Source organism: Zophobas morio, unplaced genomic scaffold (genome assembly GCF_036711695.1).
Source record: "Zophobas morio isolate AGI-343-1 ecotype UQ-CSIRO unplaced genomic scaffold, CSIRO_AGI_Zmor_V1 ptg000010l, whole genome shotgun sequence".
Taxonomy (NCBI): domain Eukaryota; kingdom Metazoa; phylum Arthropoda; class Insecta; order Coleoptera; family Tenebrionidae; genus Zophobas; species Zophobas morio.
The window spans coordinates 3,973,536-3,991,235 of NW_026972115.1; the positions used below are offsets into that span (position 1 = coordinate 3,973,536).

Consider the following 17,700-nt stretch of genomic DNA (forward strand, 5'->3'; position numbering starts at 1 on the left):
GGTTTTATTGCTTCGACTTCCGCTTATTATATAAAACATTGGGTTTTATTTTAATTCTTGACGGTGAAATTCACAATTGGTTGATTATAAACATGTCTATTTCACATTCGCGGAACCAAGTCAGCGCATAAAACAAATGCAGGTCTGTAATGTTAAAGTCGATGTAAATAAGCGTGCTACCCTTATGTTTCAACCGAGTTTTTCCTTTAACAAATTTTGTGTCTACCAAATTGGGTTGGTTGGGGTGTAATACTAATAATAAGTGTTGCCTTTAATTTAATCAATAAAATAAATTGACTTCATTAATTTTTTTGAACCACCTCTTAAGAAAATCTAAAAAATATGAATGGAATGATAAATCACAAGTACAAACTCATCATATTTTTTGCATTTTAGATAGGATTTATTCAGCAAAATTTAAGGGTGACGTCATCAATTTTTTTAGGAGGGATGAACAAATACATTTTGAACAAAAGTTTACCATGCTTATAATAACTTTAAAATATTCCCAAGATTTCAAAGCATTCGGTTTTGTAATTCCTAATTAAATCGATAAAATAAATTCACGCCTTCATTAATTTTTTTGAGTCACCCTGCATATGCAAATTCAAAAATATGAATGGAATGATAAATCACAAGTACAGACTCATCATATTTTGTACATTTTAGATACGATTTATTCGGCAAACCTTTGAGCTGACGTCATCAGTTTTTTGTAGAAGATAACCAAATATATTTTGACTAAAAATTTATTATGCTCTTTATAACCTTAAAACATCTGCAAGATTTCAAAGCATTCGGTTTTGTAGTTCCTGATTAAATCAATAAAATAAATTTACGCATTCATTAATTTTTTTGAGTCACCCTGTATATGCAAATCGAAAAAATTTGAATGGAATTATAAATCACAAGAAGAGACTCACCATATTTTGTACATTTTAGATAGGATTTTTTCAGCAAAATTTTGTGGTGACATCATAAATTTTTTAGGGGGGACGACCAAATACGTTTTGATCAAAAATTTACCATGCTTATGATAATTTTAAAATATCTTCAAGATTTCGAAGCATTCGGTTTTGTAGTTCCTGAGTAAATCAGTAAAATAAATTTACGCTTTCATTTATTTTCTTGAATCACCCTGTATATGCAAATCCAAAAAATATGAATGGAGTGATAGATCACAAGTACAGACTGATCATATTTTGTACATTTTAGATATGATTTATTCGGCAAATTTTCGAGCTGACGTCATCAAGTTTTTGGAGGGGATAAGCAAATATATTTTGACTAAACATTATTATGCTCTTTATAACCTTAAAACACCTGCAAGATGTCAGAGCATTCCGTTTTGTAGTTCCTGATTAAATCAATAAAATATATTTACGCATTCATTAATTTTTTTGAGTCACCCTGTATATGCAAATCCAAAAAATATGAATGGAGTGATAGATCACAAGTACAGACTCATCATATTTTGTACATTTTAGATATGATTTATTCCACAAACTTTTGAGCTGACGTCATCAAGTTTTTGGAGGGGATAAGCAAATATTTTTTGACTAAAGATTTATGATGCTCTTTATAGCCTTAAAACATCTGCAACATTTCAAAGCATTCTGGTTAGCAGATTAAAAATTAAATTTCAAAATGTTGTTTTATAATTTTGATTTTTTTTTCCAAAAATCTGGACGTTTCGGGTGAAAAGTCGATTCAGAGTTGTAAACTACATGTGTAGGACTATGTTATTTTATACAATTGAAAAGCCATTTACTATGTACAATTTTGAAGTGACGTCATCGCATTAGTGGTGGGGATGATTAGACAAATTTTGGTTAGCGTTTTACCATCTACATGATATTCTTAATATAAGTACAAAATTTCACAACAATCGGTCGAGTACTTTCGGAGATTATCTGTCTAATAAAATCCGGGACAACAGACGGACAGACGGACGGACAGACGGACGGACAGACAGACGGACGGACAGACGGACGGACAGACGGACGGACAGACGGACGGACAGACGGACGGACAGACGGACAGATAGACGGAAATGGGAGACCTATTTCTTCGTCTTCTAGGGGTCATGAAAGATCGAGAAAACGTAAAAGTAGAGAGTCGGCCGACGGACTCGATTACAATACTTCCTTTGCTTACGCTCGGGAAGTAAAAAGTTAATTTAAATTTCGGTAAAAAAAACAAGTTTTTACGCAAATTGTCATAATTTCGGGTTATGTTTCATAGATTTTTTGCGCTCCCTTTTAGCACGAACTTTGATTAGGGGTTTAATACGCAAGCACAGCGCGTTCAAATTTTATAGACTTTACTTAAATATTTGCTGTTTTGTTAATTAATAATACTTTAACGCAAACATAACGCACGTTATGTACTTTACCAGTAACTTTATAGACAGAGGAATAAACGCAAATAAATAGATGAAACCCACATAAGCGAATAATACATTAATCCGGCGAATCCAGCGTTCCCTACAGTCTTGTTGCTTCCTGACGAACCTTTTCGATCCGCAACTTATGTGCAATTGAATATTTATGAAAATAAATCCTTTTGTTAGATTTCGTCTAGTCGAAGTTGCTGCAAGCTCAGCGAGCTTAAAATTCTCAAACAGCTTACTTTGACTGCGTCCGATGTTGATTTATGTGCGCTTCTTATTTGAATAACAATTACTAAAAAGCGTATCCGCGATCCGTCCATTACCAATCATTCTGGTAAAATTGAAAATCCATAATTCGCAATTTTAATTTAGGTTTTGCAGTGCCGACTCACAAATGACATTTTAAATGCAACGTGCCGGGATTTAAAAAGCGTTTTAATATTTCATCGAGGGGCGTTTACTCGCTTTGATTAAATTTAAAAATTGGGAATGATACGACAGGAGTTTTAAAAATAAATCGGTTGACGTCTTGATTGCGAGCCAGTAAATCGAAACAGATTATCATATCGCTTTTCGTTCCCCGAGCAATAGCTTGGCTGCAAAAATTTTAATTTGACAAAAAGTGAAATTCCTAGGTCCTATTGTGTCCACTAATCAACGTTAAATAAGTATTTTTGTTGAAGATTTCTACGCTTCTGTTTATTTCCTCCGAAAGGAAAGAGACGGAAATTGCTCCGGCTCTCGGAAAATTCGCAATTAAATGCCAAAAATTTATCACTAATAAAACCGTGAGATGTCGCGGAAATTTCCGAGCGATCATTAATTAATTCTTCGGTGGCTTAATGATCTTTCGGAGGATTGTTCTTGTTATTTAACGACAATTAGAGTTGGGGCGGTGATAAATTGTGAAGCAGGATACGGTACATTCTTAATAATTAAATGGCGGAGTTATTTCGAATGAGCGGGCTTTGAGCGAAGCAGAGGGAATTTTTCGAGGCATTAATGCCGGAAAAATGAGAGGGCTAATGCTTTATCAATACTTTGTACGGAAAATTTATGATGTGTTCGGGTTTTATTGGAAAAACGTTGATAAATTCATGTGCCCGCCAGATAGAGAAAACTAAGTGAATTGATTTGCGGGAAAATTGCGCTTGAATAGTGATTACTTGTAGAATTGCAACGGAGAGGTGAAATATTGTTCCAGAAAGGGCTCGTTAGTCAATGAGTGCCTCTGACGTTTTCGGTGCAAGTAATTTCGTACTACTTTCGTAAAAAAACCAGAAATAAATTGATAAAATATTTCTAGGTTTATCAAAGAAACGACGAGGCCGGAAGTGAGTTCTAGGGCTCGAAATCTACAAGAAAATGTACTTAGTTAAGTTTAGAAGATGGTCAAGAATGGGTCGAAATTTGAAGAAGGGAAAAATTTCACTTTAAAAAAAGTTATCAAAAAGTTCTTAGAAAATTTAGAGATGTAGATTTGGACATGTTGATTCCAAAAATATGGCGCATGCATGGTCATCGCGCAACATTTTCAAAATATGCGGTTTTAAAGACAAATTTTTCAAAAATTCCAAAAATTTCCATATTTCGTCGGTCTATTCTGGAAAGATTGTTGGAGTTAACAAAGGGACGAGACCGGCAGTGAGTCATAGGTCTCGAACTCGACAAGAAAATATATCTAGTTAAGTTTCTAAAATGGTCAAAAATGGGTCGAAATTTGAAGAATTTGGTAGAACTGGAAAAATTTCACTTTTAAAATAGTTGTCAAAAAATCTCAAAAAATTCAGGGAAGTAGATCTTGACGTGCTGATTCCAAAAATATGGCGCATACATGGTCATCGCGCGACATTTTCAAATTGTGCGGTTTTAAAGACAAATTTTTCAAAAATTTCAAAAATTTCCATATTTCGTCGGTCTATTCTGGAAAGACTGTTGGATTTATCAAAGGGACGAGACCGGAAGTGAGTCCCAGGGTTCGAAATTGACAAGAAAACATATCTAGTCAAGTTTCGAAAATGGGCAAAAATGGGTCGAAATTTGAAGAATTTGGTAGAACTGGAAAAATTTCACTTTTAAAATAGTTGTCAAAAAATTCTCAAAAAATTCAGGAATGTAGATCTCCACGTACTGATTCCAAAGATATAGCCCATGTGTGCTCACCGCCCAACATTTTTAAAATTTTCAGTTTAAATTCCAATTTTTCAAAAATTCCAAAAATTTCAATAATTCGACGGTCGATTCTGGAAAAACTGTTGGATTTATCAAAGAAACGAGGCCGGAAGTAAGTTCTAGGGCTCTAAATTGGTAAGAACGTGTAGTTAATGTAGCTCAGTTTCGAAAATGGTAAAAAATGGGTGGAAATTTAAAAAATTTCACTTTTAAAAAAGTCGTCAAAAATTCTCAAAAAATTCAGGGATGTAGCTCTTAACGTGCGGATTCCAAAAATATGGCGCCAAACATTTTTAAAAAGTTTGGTTTTAAACACAATTTTTTCAAATTTTCAATATTTCGACGGCCGTTTCTGGAAAAACTGTTGGATTTATCAAAGAAACGAGATCGGAAGTAAGTTCTAGGGCTCTAAATCTATAAGAACATGTAGTTATTGTAGTTAAGTTTCGAAAATGTCAAAAAATGGGTCGAAATTTGAAAAATTTCACTTTAAAAAAAATCGTCGAAAATTCTCAAAAAATTCAGGGATGTAGATCCTGACGTGCTGATCCCAAAAATATGGCGCATGCATGTCATCGCGTAACATTTTCAAAATGTGTGGTTTTAAAGGCAAATTTTTCAAAAATTCCAAAAATTTCAATATTTCGTCGGTCTATTCTGGAAAGACTGTTGGAGTAAACAAAGGGACGAGACCGGAAGTGAGTCCCAGGGCTCGAAATCGGCAAGAAAATGTATCTAGTTAAGTTTCGAAAATGGTCAAAAATGGGTCGAAATTTGAAGAATTTGTTAGAACTGGAAAAATTTCACTTTTAAAATAGTTGTCAAAAAATTCTCAAAAAAATCAGTAATGTAGATCTCGACTTGCTGATTCCAAAAATATAGGCAATGTGTGTTCACCGCCCAACATTTTTAAAATGTTCAGTTTTAAATTAAAATTTTTCAAAAATTCCAAAAATTTCAATAATTCGACGGTCGATTCTGGAAAAACTGTTGGATTTATCAAAGAAACAAGGCCGGAAGCAAGTTCTAGGGCTCTAGATCTATAAGAACATGTAGTTAATGTAGTTAAGTTTCGAAAATGTTAAAAAACGGGTCGAAATTTCAAAAATTTCATTTTTAAAAAAGTCGTCGAAAATTCTCAAAAAATTCAGGGATGTAGATCTTGACGTGCTGGTTCCACAAATATGGCGCCAAACATTTTAAAAAAGTTCGGTTTTAAACACAAATTTTTCAAAAATTTCAAAAATTTCAATATTTCGACAACCGATTCTGGAAAAACTGTTGTACTTATGAAAGAAACGAGGCCGGAAGTGAGTGAGAGAAATTTGAAGAATTTGAGGAAGAGTATTAGAAAAATTTCATTTTTAAAAAGTTGTCAAAAAATTCTCAAAAAATTCAGGAATGTAAATCTCGACGTACTAATTTCATAAATATGACACGTGTCTGCTCACCGTGCAACATTTTTTAAATAGTAAATTCAAAAAATCGGGAATAAAAAAATTTAAAATTTAAAACATTGAACAATTAAAATATGGCAAATTGAAAAATCGAGAAATCCAAACATCAAAAAACCTAAAAATACAAATGTGAAAATCTAAAATTTAAAAATTGAAAAATTGAAAAGCCCAAAGGTAAAAAATCGAAACATCGAAAAATTCAAAAATTGAGACATCGAGAAATCGAAAAATTAGATCTTATACTGAACAGAAATAAAATTTGTTGTTAGAATGAAAAGAGGGGGGATGGGCGGGGCTAATGCTTAAGATAATACTGATTTTGGCAAATGACATACCTCCAAGAAAATAAGGGCGGGTGGGCGGGGCTAGTACTTGCTAAGATAAGACTGATTTTGGCAAATAACATATCCTCTAAGAAAATAGAGGGTGGGTGGGCTGGTCTAGTATTTGATAAGTTAAGATTGATTTTGGCATTGTTGACATTTTCGACCAACGGTTTTTTTTACTTTTTTCACATCCTAGATTCTATTATTAATTTGCACTCCCACTCGACAAAGGTACATAATTAGCCCCGCCCACCCACCCTGTCTCTTTTTCAGTGATTGATATTTTCCGATCTGAATGAAATGAATATTCTTATACTTAACAGATATAAAATTAGTTAGAATGAGAAGAGGGGGTGGTTGGTAGTAATACTTGCTAAGATAAGACTGATTTTGGCAAATGACATACCTTCCAAAAAAAAAAGAGGGTGGGTGGGCGGGGCTAGTATTTGATAAGATAAGACTGATTTTGGCACTTTTAACATTTTTCAACCATTTCCGAAAATTAGTTGAAGAGATTTTCGACAATAGAGAAGTCAAGACAGGTCAGTTGATTTTAGGCCAAGTCAGGTCAAGTTGCATGAAATAATAAATGAATTTTATAGTAGACAGTTCAACAAAAAAATTACGGTTAAAGTTGTTTTTTAATTTTTTTTACATCCTAGCAGTCAGAAGAACATAGTTTCTTCTATTCTAAAATTTTCTAAAAATTCGAAAATTGCGATATTTCAACAGTAAATCGTAATTTACTTTTTCAGACAGACATGCTGTATATTATGTCAAGTTTCAAGCTCAAGCTTTATCTTTTTTGCACTTCTCTCTCCTGCTACATGTTCCTTAACGAACCGCGTTATTTCTGAAACCCGTCTTTACTTTACTTCCTAACACTCTGCACTTTTGCACTGCTGCAGCTGACGTCACGTCATTAAAACTTCGCCTCAACGATTTATTAATTGCCCAAGAAAAAGCGCACTCAACTCGCCGACAACTTGATCGAAATTTTATTTCGGCTTTTACGACGCACGTCGAAGAGTGTTCTTGCTGATACCAGTTAATGTCACTATACGTGATGGAAATTCGAAGGTAGAAAAGTTAAATAGGTATATAGTGGGTGCGAAGCTCATTTGACAGTTATGACGTTCAGTCTTGGCTATAAATTTTTCTACATATAAAGTATTGATAAAACATTAGAGACGCGTTTTGGGGGCCTTAAAAGCTAGGAAACGGCGATAAAGACGGATTATGGGTTATTAATATTAAAGCATAACACTGTATTTATTTTCAGCTGGCCATAAGAATGGCAGTTAAGGTGACCCTGTTAAATTCGTGGGACAGAGGGGCTAAAAGCACTGACGTTTCGCTCAACACAACGATATTTTACAAAATAATTAAAACCACCCCTCGACGTAATAAACTCTTCCAAAATGATATTTATATCTACAATGTAACGAAAATTTTCTCCTGCTCTCGAATGTTAACGTTGTTTATTATTCTGTTTCGTGTATTGAAACTACGCAACTTTTGCCTGTTTAATTAGCCGCCGTCGCTCGACAAACTGCACAAATCCAATAAACCTGCCTCCTTCTCCGGCTACTCTAGCTTTGCACATTGACAAAAACAAATCTGAATTATTACGAATTCATTATGTTTGCAGACTGCTCCGAATAAATCTTCCTTGTCAACAGTGGATTCTCTTCGTAACTGAATCTGAAACGCAACGAAGTATTCTCGACGGATCGCTCGACTTTTTCTGAGATAATCTGTCATCAATATTCCTTACCTCATGCACAAAAACTGTTGCCATGACATTGTAAGCCGATAGAACAGATTTAGTTGAACTTGGATAGGAGCTAAGAGATGTTTGCGGAACTCGGCTTTGTTGAAAGTGAGCAAAGTCGTTCGAGGTTTATAACATTGCATCATGTGCGAGAAAAAGGCAAGTGTGAAACGAATAAGTAACTATAAACGTTGATTATAATCTCCGTCTAGCTGATTAACCAAACTCCATCATCTCGGCGCTCCCCGCGGATAGTAATACTCAAAATTGCAGCCCGCGAAAAAGCAACGAATTGTGAATGTAGAGTGGTTATCTTAAATGCAAATGAGCGACCATAAATCGTAACAGAGGCTGTATATCTTGCGGCTAAAACACAGAAGCATAAGCTTATCCGGCATCCGAAAATTTGAAATTTGTATTGGTATAAAAAGATAAAGCATCACCACAAATCATCCGGGAGCTCGGTATAATGCCGATGTCTTATCGGAACGTATAAATTGAGTCGATATTGTGAATTCGCCAGAAAAATTCAATCCAATATGTGTGTGGGCAATCTTAAGCCCCAAAATCCCGAAATTTACACCAACTTGTAGTAAATATTGTCGGTCGTAAATAGCCCCGAGGGGTAATAGAATTTTTTGTTTTTCGGGGGCGAGTGGTGTTTATGAGGGTGCGTGAGATTGTATTTTTCCGCGAGAAGAGAGATGGCCGAGGGTTGCACTAAATGCGGGTTTTTCGTTTTGTAATGATATCTTAAATCGGCTGTGGGAACTACGTGGGCGTGGAAAGTCTGCACAGACTACGACTTCGGGCGCCAATTTTTTTCGTGGCAATAATTATAACTCACCTGCTTTGACGTGCACTTCCCTACTAATCACCGTTCCTAAAGCACTTTTTAGCTTGCACCTGTAGAGCGTGGCATGTACATCATGCCTGTATCTTTCGTTTGGAAACGGCGGAAAAACCAAAGAGCCGTTAGGGAATAGCAGCCTCAGTTCTGGAACCTGAAAAACGACATAATTCAGATTGGAACAGAGCCACGAGCACTGTCTGGAAATAAAAAGCTCCATACATAGCCGAGGATATCTCCTGAAAGCCATAGAAGCGTGATTTTTACTAGTTTATGAACGATTAAGGGTGTGAAGTTGGACATATTATTTGAGTTACAACACGGCTGAGTTGTTTCACTGGGTAAAATGAAAGCAGCAGCTGTTGTTATTAAAAATACAGTTCTCTGATTTCGTATCGTGGAAAAAACTGCGTAATCATAACGTTGTTATTGATTTTTTTAATAAATGTTTTATGTATGATTTTTCGGAACATGTTTCAGCTAAATACACAAGAAAACAGAGCACATGAAAATATTTTTATCAGAATACATATCTTTTAAAATACACATTTAGTTTGTAATTGTTACCGAAACGAAAATATTTTCATTGCGATACAGCTGCTTTTTAAATGAAATTGCCGCCGAGTATAAATTATTATTTTTCCAGATATGTAGAGCGCAAATTGTTTTCGCAACATCAAAGTATCAGAATTTTGATGAGATATTGTGGTATTTTTTAATCCTTCTGACTCGGAAATAAATAAACAAATATCCATTCTTAAACCTTGACGACGTTTTAAATTCTACCACCGTGCAATACTTACAAAAACAGGTTGGTATATTATATTTCTGGGGGAGTTGGACGCCTAATGCATCCCATCCCTATAAACCTGTACTCAAAATTTACTGGACAAAAAAGTAATTAACACGAAAACAAACGGAAAAAATGTAGAGAAATATAATTAGAATTTTGAACGCGACCAGAGTTTTTGAGATGATGAAAGTGTTGCCACAGGCGGAGTTTTTTAGTGACGCAATTTAACAAACCTGTGTTGGAAAATCAAAACGGAGTAGTGTCAGAGGTGTAAATAGCACAGTCTCATTTAGCAATAATTTTAAACGAGCGTGAAATTTATTTAATGTTTAACATGTTCTCTTTATCACGTTTGGAAAAACAACCGTTATTTGGTATACAACCTCGAAATAATTTATTGAAATTTTTGCTACAAGCCGTTTCCATCTGCAAGAAAAAATCGGATAAAGGATGGGCGAAACGAATAAAATATTTTATTTTCCATACACACGCACCCTAAAGGAGCTTTCCTTCAACACCCTTGCAAATATCGAACACATTTATTAAATTTTTTCCTTTTCACTGAGCACTGCCGTGCAATGTGAAGCATAATTCATAAAAAAGTTCCGAACTTAAATTGGATTAGAATCTTCATTCAAACAGAATTCATTTATTAGAGTAGAGCCAGTAGACGCGAGATTTATATTAAGAAAATATTTCTTTTGAGCCGAAAGCACCTCGCACTTTCTCAGCTTATAAAACTGTGCACATTTTTCATGTTCAAATTAAACGCACAACGAAATTTACAAGCTCGTAAGTCCGCTAATAAAGATAAATCCGAACTTTTTAAACTACTCGGAGCGAGGTAAAAAGGCCGACAAAAACGGTTCGGCGTATTGGAATTCCGACGGATATTAATTTTAGATTTACAGAATCTGAATAAATAAAAAACTCCGATATTGGATCGTCGAAAATACCAATAACTGTGATGCCTCGGGCTACGGCCTAAATAATCCCCCCAACAGAAACTAGAAAAATTCTATTTCAAGATAATTAACATTTTAGCTACTGTATTTTCGCGTCGTCCAATTTTTACCCAAAAATAACATTAATGGAAGTTAAAACGACTTTCTGTGTCAATCGACGGTGCTCTAGTTTAATAACAGACAGGTAATTAGACGAAAATAAATGTATTTTTTTTTCGAACAACGTCGAAGCTTGATGAAAAGTTATTACAAAGTTGAAAATGCTGAAGCGCGAGGGGTCTCCACGGAGCAATATTTCAAAAGAAAATTGCTGGTTACTTTGTACTTCAGAGCGACGATCGACTTTTTTTGTTTTGTTTCAAGCTCGAGTCTTTTTGTACGATTCGGTAAATCTGGAGATGGTCGCTTGAGACTACTCTTCGGTGAAGGTAGGTTTAGAAAAGTTGAAGATGTTTCTTGGCATGGAAAGCCAGAGAAATCCTCCCTGGGCGTTTGTGTTATTTAGTGGATGAAGAGTCCGATAGAAGCTTTATTGGTAATACCCCTTTGGGTAAAAGCATGCAAGAAATGTTTACTTGAGTTATTTGTTTGTAGAGATCGCTGCATATCGAGATGAGGGTTTTAACCGTTTTTCAAATTTTCTTTTACAAAAAAGGAACGGTGTAAACAATAATTAAGTAAAAGTCAAAGGGTCAACAAATTTATTAAATTGATTTTGTGAAAGACGACTACGTTGTATTTCTGACAGACAACAATAAATTAAAAATTGAATCAATAAAACGAGAAAGAGCAATAGTTACCCTGACGCGGCTTACGGTAGATTTTGTTTTATTTATTTCTTACTGAAAACAATTTTCAATTTATCTTCTGACAATTGCAGAGTACAGGAAAAGCCGCGATTAATTTAGTTTATGAAGCGAGTTCAGACAATAATGCTCTTTAATAATTTCAAATTGCAGCTCAAGTAAACTGACAAAGAAAGCAGATGCTATTAATCATCTTTATCTGAAATTGCTGCTGCAAGAACCGCTGTAGAAAACTTGAGGCATATTTTTTTAATTTTTCTAAAATTTAAATCAAAATTTGATACCTGATGCACCGGAGAACCGTCAGCAAGCACCCACTCCACCTCCGGAGACGGGCTCCCGTGTGCAGTGCAGTCCACTTTGGCCCCCGCGGAATTGCTGAATTCCACCCTGTGGGGCGGTTCGTGCAAGAACAAAGGCCCTTGCAGGTCCAGTCCTCCGCTCCATACTGTAACGAAAACAATACTAGCAATTCATCAGTCCACACAAACCCGTCTCGCTTGAAGGGAAATAGGGACGGTGGGGCAAGGTGGAACGAGACAAGGCACTCCAATAATAATAATCAGACAATTATTTTCTTAATATTTGAATAGTTATAGTCTCACTAGTTTATATTTTTTATTTACAGTTTTACTTCTGTCAGTACAATCCCGACTTAAAACTATTATCTATCTTGTTTATTTCCATCAGAAACCAATCTACATATTCATAGAATCACCTCAAACTCACTACGCCTCCATGTTTCAATAGTAATTTGATTTTGTTATTGCACAAACACTTGATCCACACTATACAGGTTCACGTGTCATTTGCACTTTTAACACATCGGTTGCACCCTCACCCTTCGTACGGTTATGTTAATTTACAATTCCGTGATTTATTCTACATTTACATTTACAAAGTTCTCCAAGTTCTGATTGCCCCTGCTTCCGCTCGAAAACACCTGTTTCGATGTTCGTCTTGCGCCACTCTCCCCTGCTTGCCCGGAGCGGCGCTCGCCCGGAATGCGACTTTTATTGACGGTATTGCCCCAGATCGGGGTTAATCCACACAGGGATTATGGACATATTAGAGGATCCCGTGCCGCTAACGCCCGCACGTGAGCTATATTGCATACCTTCGGGCGACAATTCAGGACTGAATTTCGAGTTATTAAAGGGACGGCCGCAGGTGGGGGTATTGTTGGGTTAATAGACAGGAAATTTGGTTTGGTGGTCGCCGCCTCCGGGAATGGGTCACCCTTATTATCGGCGGACGTGACAGGATTTAATTGCTTAAGCTACGAAAGGTAGGTTAGGTTTATTAAAAACATGTTACAGACGAGGGTGTTTATTCTGAGCGAGCTGGTGTGGAATTATTAAGAGATATTAAGGAAGGGGAGGATTTCGATGTTAGAGCTCTGGTTTATGTTGTGGATAGGTCAAAGTTCTTTTAACGGGTTGCAGGTATAACAAGTTTAATGCGAAATAAAAAAAGTAATGGTTCTCTTTTGTAATATATATTTTTTTTAATTTACAGTTCCACGGTAAATTCAGACGGATTTTACCTTTTAAAAGCGAAATGCCGAGAAATTTAATAAGACAGTAGACGCTCCCCATATTTCATATTCCACATTTCGTTCACATAATATCCGGGCGACAATTTTAATCTTAAGCCGCCAACTTGTACGCTCTACAAAGAAGGTGTAATTGTTTAATATGAAATGTCAGTGTGTCCGTGAAAAATGAAATATAGTTGTACTTTCGCAGGAGGATATAAAGCGCTCTAATTAAATGAAAATAAAAACAAGTTAAGATTCTTTAAACCAGCTTAAGCGAGCAACGCGTCCTGAGTAGGGAAAACGATGACGTTTATTCACGAAATCCTAACTTCCGTTTTCAGAAAAAGGGTAAAGTTCAACGAGTGCTAATTATTTCAGAAATATATTAACCCACTGTCGGCCAGAGCATTTCGTTTGTCAAGTAAATGTTAAGCCGTCGTGTGGCTTATTTGGAATTCGTGAAATATAGTGTCATTTCCAGTTAAGAATTAAAACGAATAATTTAATCTTACTTGAGAAAATTTGATCTCTCTTGACTGTAATTTAGTTAAATCAGTGCTCATCTTAATTAATTTGACATCTCGGGAATGGGTGAATTAATTTGTAAACTTTGGTCTTACCTGTTTCATCTATTTCTGAATACGACTTGATACACGACACAATTGAGCGAAAGGAGTGACACCAAAACGATTTTACAACAACCGAAAACCTGTAATATCTGTTGTGATTTCTGGTTTTTACTTTTACTTCTTTCTATTAGAAAATTGGAAAATTAACTTTTGTTAATCATTTATTTATAATTATTATTTTTTTTTTACATAGCAACTGTTCCAATATAAAATTAACACTCTTATTAAAATTTCATTTCCATCAACAACTCATTAACACCTTCTCCAAATTTTATTAATTGATGCTTGACATAAATTGTTCTTTCAGGTTTTCAAATTTAATGTTTCCAAGAGGTTTGGTAAATATGTCGGCGATTTGTTTTTCAGTTGAACAGTACTTTATGTTTATAATACCTTCTCGCACCTTTTCATTTATAAAATGAAATCTTACATCTATGTGCTTGCTCCGTCGATTGAACTGTCCGGTTTTCACTATTGAGATTGCACTCTGATTATCAACGTACAAATCTATCTTCACTTCACCATTGGTAAGTTCATCAATTAGAGATTTGAGGTAAAGAAGTTCTTCAACACATTCTGCGGCAGATATATACTCAGCTTCTGTGCTTGAAAGTGAAACTATTGGCTGTTTCCTGGAACACCACGATATGGGTCCACCACAAAAAAATATTATGTACCCTGTTGTACTTCTGCGTGTTTCAGTGTCCCCTGCAAAATCTGAATCACAATAGGCAATCAATCTCTCACTGTTTTGGCCATCGTAGCACAGTCCATCATTTTTTGTAGATATCAAATAGCGAAACACTCTTTTTACTGTTACAATGTCTTGATTTGAAAAAGTTTCCATTTTTCTACTACAGTAATTCACTGCATATGATATGTCTGGTCTGGTCTTGTTGTTTAAATATAATAAACTTCCAACAGCTTCTCTGACTGGATAATTAATTTTTACCATTTTATCTTCTGAACTTATATCTTGTTTGACCATGGGCGTAGGTACAGGTTTGGAGTTTTGCATATTAAATTTTTCTAAAGTTGCTTGTACATAATCTTGTTGTGAAAGTATAACTTTTCCATCATGTTTTTGAATACTAATTCCTAAAAACCTATTAGGATTTTTTTCACTTGTCATTTCAAATTCGGTTTGAAGATTTTTCAATAACGATTTCATTTCTTCTTCACATTTGCTGATCAATAATCCGTCATCTACAAAGATTGCTAATAACATGGTCTTTTCTATATTTGTAAATAAACATTGATCACTAATCAGTGGTTTTAAACCATTCAGTTTTAAAGATGTAGTAAAACGTTCATTCTATTGCATAGGAGCTTGTTTTAGGCCATATAGCGATTTCGACAATTTACACACTTTGTTTTCAGTTTGTTCACATTTAAACCCCTCTGGTACATGCATAAAAATTTCTTCTGAAATACTTCCATACAAAAATGCTGTTTTTACGTCAAATTTGGTAACTGACATATTATACTTGGCAGCCAGTGCTAACATTATTCTTACTGAGCTTATGTTCACAACTGGACTGAATGTTTCGTTGTAATCTATTCCCTTATGTTGTTGGCACCCTCTTACTACCAACCTTGCTCTATATTTTCCATTATCTTTAACTTTGAATACCCACTTGCTTGTCAGAATGCGATGTTTGTCTACTTCATTTATATTCACGTAACTCCATGTAAGATTTTTATTCAGAGATTCTTTTTCTTCATGTATAGCCTCAAGCCATTTGTCCTTTTCTGGTCCCTTGACTGCTTCTTCATAAGTCAATAACGCTTCTTCTTCAACAAAGTTCACAATATAATCTTTAAGTTTTACAGATTGTTTTAATTTTCTTCCACTTCTTGTTTCTGCGATGCCTTCTCCTCTTCTTGATTCTGTGATGCCTTCTCCTCTTCTTGATTCTGTGATGCCTTCTCCTCTTCTTGAGTCTGTGATGCCTTCTCCTTCTCCCAAAATTATATTTTGTACTTCTATTTGATTTGGTTTTTGTCCAATGTCTTGTTCATTTTCAGTTTCGGTTTGTGAATTTTCACCTGTATTGTTTTCTTCTAGTTCTGCATTCTGTTCCTGATTTTCTTCGTCGCTTTCTATAACATTTATTTTGCTTGTTCTTCTGTAATCAGCCAAAGATTGACTACCTGGTTCATTGAAGATAACATCTCGGTGTATTTTTATTTCCTTAGATTTTTCATCCCATAAGCGGTAACCATTTGGTGCATATCCTACAAAAAGATACCTTTTACTTCTAGGGTCAAGTTTGTGTAAATTTCCCAGTGTCTTTGCATATGCTACAGAACCAAATATTTGTAATCTGGACAGATCAGGTTTCATTTTGGTCCAGTATTCTATTGGTGTTTTGTCTATTGCTTCTGTAGGACTTCGATTTAACAGATACGCTGCTACATACGCAGCTTCGCCCCAAAAATCTTTACTTAGCTTGCTGTCAAATATCATCGCTCTTGCCTTTTCCAATAAGGTTCTATTTAATCTTTCTGCTTTTCCATTTAGTTGTGGACTATGGGGTATAGAATAATCCAGAACAATGCCTTTATTTTTTGTCCAGAGTTTAAAATTCGATGACGTATATTCACCACCATTGTCACAACGTATTTTTACCACCTTTTGATTATGATAAGCTTCTGCTTCTCTAATAAAATCTTTTAAATGTTCTGATACTTCACTCTTATACTTCAATAGAAAAATTCTACAATAATGAGTATAATCATCTAACACTGTTAAAATGTATCGTTTTCCATCCCAAGTTTCAGGATCGATTGGGCCGCATACATCTGTATGTAGAATTTCTAGTGGTCGTCTTGCCCTCTGTCTCGTTGTATTAAAAGGGAGTCTTGTTTGCTTTGCTTCCATGCAGACTTCACAGAAACCCATTTGACACTTCTTTTTATTCAGTTTCATGCCTGTCGATAGATCTATTAATCTTTTTATATTCTCTGTTCCCAAATGTCCTAGCTTTCTATGCCAGTCTTTTACTGAAGTATTTTCTGCAAGATAACTCTCTTCCTTACTTTGATTTATACTAACCATATATAAACCACTTTCAATTTTTTTTCCTTCAAGTATTTTTTCATTGTTTTTCCTTATTACTACTTTTTCTTTAGTAAATGTTACTTCACCATCATTCTCTGTTATAGCATTAACTGACGGTAGATTTTTACTTAATTCGGGTACAAAAAGTACATCATTCAGTATACATGAACTTCCTTCAACTGTTCCTTTCCCTTCTGCCTTCATTTTTTCATTCTTCTTTGCAACTTGTATGCTACTTTCGATATTTTCTAATGCTGTAAACATCACTTTCGAGTTGACCATGTGGGATGAACATCCTGAATCAACTATAAAATCTTGCGTTGTCAATCTTCTGTCTTCTGTAAGAAAGGCTATCTTCTTTTTTTCTAATGATTTTGTCTTATCTCTAAAGAAACAGTCTTGCTCTTTATGGTTTGTTTTCTTGCAAATCTTGCATTGGTTATTTGTCTTTTTGGGACAGTTATTTGCAATATGTCCAGAGCATCCACACTTAAAACATTTTACTTCGCCAGTACCATTTTCTTTCCATTTTCGGCAAAATCTTGTATCATGCGAACTACTTTTACAATGTTTACAAAATCTTTCTGAACTTTTAAATGCAATATCTCTCTCACTTTCCTTGCTACGGTTTTCTTCGGATAGTAGTCTTGCTATCAATTTTGGTAAGGTTTTCTCATTATCTTGAGTAGATTCCCAGGCAGTCCTGAAGAAACCATAACTTTGAGGTAAAGATGACAGTATTTTTGACATTAACATGTTGTCATCAACTGTTTGATTTAGACTTTTTAATTTGTGTGCAATACTCTCTATTTTGCTAATGTGAGTAGCCATATCAGTACCTTTTCCAAATGTGTAGCTGTAGAACTCTTGCAGCAAATTACGTATTTGTTCTGAAGTGCTTCTTTCAAAAATATTTTTGATTTTTTCGAACA

General features: G+C 35.0%; 1 protein-coding gene across 5 annotated transcripts in view; it reads right to left on the reverse strand.

Moving 5' to 3' along the window:
* LOC135126174 (cell adhesion molecule Dscam1) overlaps nucleotides 1-17,700 on the reverse strand; it is a 139,749-nt gene that overhangs the window by 69,842 nt on the left and 52,207 nt on the right. For all 5 annotated transcript variants that reach the window (XM_064052018.1, XM_064052019.1, XM_064052016.1 and 2 more), the window contains exons 2-3: nucleotides 11,820-11,983; nucleotides 8,969-9,125 (exon numbers count right to left, since the gene is read on the reverse strand). In XM_064052018.1, coding sequence (XP_063908088.1) covers nucleotides 8,969-9,125; nucleotides 11,820-11,983 — 321 coding nt within the window. The remainder of the gene's footprint in view (nucleotides 1-8,968; nucleotides 9,126-11,819; nucleotides 11,984-17,700) is intronic.